Source organism: Caloenas nicobarica, chromosome 22 (genome assembly GCF_036013445.1).
Source record: "Caloenas nicobarica isolate bCalNic1 chromosome 22, bCalNic1.hap1, whole genome shotgun sequence".
Taxonomy (NCBI): Eukaryota; Metazoa; Chordata; class Aves; order Columbiformes; family Columbidae; genus Caloenas; species Caloenas nicobarica.
The window spans coordinates 4508928-4511710 of NC_088266.1; the positions used below are offsets into that span (position 1 = coordinate 4508928).

General features: G+C 56.0%; 1 protein-coding gene across 1 annotated transcript; it reads right to left on the minus strand.

The window, feature by feature from the left end:
- Positions 1–221: 221 nt before the first annotated feature.
- LOC135997590 (forkhead box protein L2-like) lies at positions 222–860 on the minus strand. Its single transcript, XM_065650293.1, has one exon. The coding sequence runs from the start codon at positions 858–860 to the stop codon at positions 222–224; it is 639 nt and encodes a 212-aa protein (XP_065506365.1).
- Positions 861–2783: the final 1923 nt, after the last annotated feature.

The following is a 2783-nucleotide window of genomic DNA, read 5'->3' on the forward strand; positions in this document are numbered from 1 at the left end:
GCAGTTCCGAAGCACAATTCACGCTCCTCACAGCACACAGGAGTCAAACAAGGCAGCGCATCTCAATCACCGCAACAGGAACTTTTCAGATCAATCTTCCTCCAGGCGCCTCCCATTGCTGAGCGTTTTTAAGTCACTTTCTCAGAAATTCAGCCGAGATGCAAAAGCACCCCGGACCCCGCAACACCCCGTCCCACGGCAGCGCATCTCCCGCCGGGGTCTCATTTAAAGGCGGGGAGCAGCTTCGCCCCCCACTCGCAGGTCACCCCGAGCTCCGGCTCGGCCGGGCGCAGAACCGCCCTGGCCCCGGGGCCGCCGGGCAGCGGCCAGGCCGGCAGCCCCACCGGCGGCCCCAGGAAGCCGGGCGGGCCCCAGCCGGGCAGCTCGGAGCAGCGGCAGCCGCAGGGCAGCGGCAGCGCGGGGCAGGGGCCGCGCGGGCAGCCCGGGGGCAGCGGCCGGGGCGCGGCGGGCGGCGGCGGGGCCGAGGGGCGGCGCGGCCGGCGGCGCCGGCGGTAATCGCCCTCCGGGAACATGTCCTGGAAAGCGGGGTCCAGCGCCCAGTCTCCGCCGCGGCGGGGGGCGGCGGGGCCGGCCTGGCTGCGGGGCAGGCGGCGGAAGCAGGGGTTGAGGCTGAGGTTGTGGCGGACGCTGTTCTGCCAGCCCTTGGGGCAGCCGCGGTAGTAGGGGAAGCGCCCCGCGATGTAGGCGTAGATGCCGCTGAGGGGAAGGCGCTGCTCGGGGCTGGCCCGGATGGCCATGGCGATCAGAGCCACGTAGGAATAAGGCGGCTTCTGCAGCGGCTCCGCCGCGCCCGGGCTGCCCGCAGCCCCCCGCGCCTCGCCGGGCTCCGGCTCCCCCATGGCCGCGGCTCCCCCGGGCCCGCAGCAGCCCCTCTAAACCTTCTCCCCGCCTGCCCCCCTTCCCCGGGCTGTTTGGGGTCGCGGGCGGGTCAGGACGGCGCTTTCGGTTCGCAAACCCAAACACCGAGGAGCGGGTGAAAGGCGGCGGCGGGGGGGGAACTGCGGGTGGGGAGCGGAGACCAGGGCAAGGGCAGAAAGGCCGCGGCGGGGGCGCCCCGGCAAAGTTCAGCGCTGAACCGCAGTTTACCTGCAGTGAAAGCAGTGGAATATATTGACTCTTACCGTTTCAGTGAGGTGAGGTGCTCAGCTGCACACCCAGTGCTTCCAGATGCAAACGCACCCAGCCCTGGTGCAGCACACAGCATCACCACCGCTGGCCCGGCTGCTCCCCAGCATCACCGCTGTCCCAGCTGCTCCCCAGCATCACCGCTGTCCCGGCTGCTCCCCAGCATCACCGCTGGCCCGGCTGCTCCCCAGCATCATCGCTGTCCCAGCTGCTCCCCAGCATCACCGCTGTCGCGGCTGCTCCCCAGCATCACCGCTGTCGCAGCTGCTCCCCAGCATCACCGCTGTCGCGGCTGCTCCCCAGCATCACCGCTGTCCCAGCTGCTCCCCAGCATCACAGCTGCCAGCGGAAGCCTCAGCTCAGCAGATCCTCGCCGGTACCGACAGGGAACAGCAAAGGAGCAGAGCTCTGTGCCACAGCAGGCTTGATTTTATCAGTGTTGCATTCGTACAAGCACTACAATTCACCAAATGCTTTGATATACATCCGTACGTAAAGAATTATTAGTGGGGTGATGCCAGTAATGTAATTAAAATACACATCCTCCTTTGAAAAGTGTTTCTTTGCTCACCCTTAATTAAAAAGAAAAAACAAACCCACCACCAAACCTTAATTTAAAAAAAAAAAATAACTCACTAGTCTGGAAGGAATCAGTTCCTCTTTTCCAAAAGTTGTACAGCCCTAAGAAACAGAAGGAAAACACTGATGACTACCTACAACTACCAACAGTAGCTCTGTAGTGGTGGGTGAAACAATGCTGTCATGTCTTATATTTTAAGAATACCATACAGATCTTTGATTAGAAAACTTTCAATGGGATAGATGGAAATATTTAAATTACTAAGAATGAAACATCCCTACTGGTTATAACAGCAGCAGAAGGCAACTCTCTGCTGGAGCAAAGACTCACCTGTATGACCACAGTTTAGTTCTTTTTCTGCTGGTCCTGTGTAATGCAAAAGAAAGTAAGCAGAACATCACTGCTGAAAGTAAAAATGGATTGCAAACTCTTAACACTGAAAGAAGACGGGGAGAAAGGAAGTTTCTGAGAAGTGCATCCCCTCCTGCACAGCAATACATAGGACTTCTCCAGGTATTTAAAGACAAGACAAAATTCATTGCCAGGTCTTAAAACAAATTAGTAGCAGATTTTAACAACATAAAACATGAGTCATAAAAGTATGAATGGAGGAAAACTACAGCCTTTGAAGGCTGTACTTAGAAAGCCTATATCTAAAAGCTTACGCCGCTGGTCTCTTAATTTACATTACAAAATAAAAGCATAAATTCAAGATTATAAAATAACATAAAAGCAAAATCTTGGGAAGACTCTCAGCTCTCATCTCACAGACGAAAAAATCCCTTATGTGCCAAATGAACACAAATCGTAAGGTGACTTCCCTTTAATTGACAGAAAGCCTTCAAAGCACAACAATGTACTTCCCTTCCATCTCCAGATCATGGCCATAGCTTTTCCTTCATTTGGGGAAGCTCACAAAGCTCTGTGCTTTCTCCTGGTCCTTGCCGGCTTTTAAAGAATGTCAGACAGATGCAAGCACAAATACTGTCTCCATTTCCCCCCAAAACATTCAGCTCCCCAAGAAACAGAATCACACTAAGGTGAAAACTTATCCGTT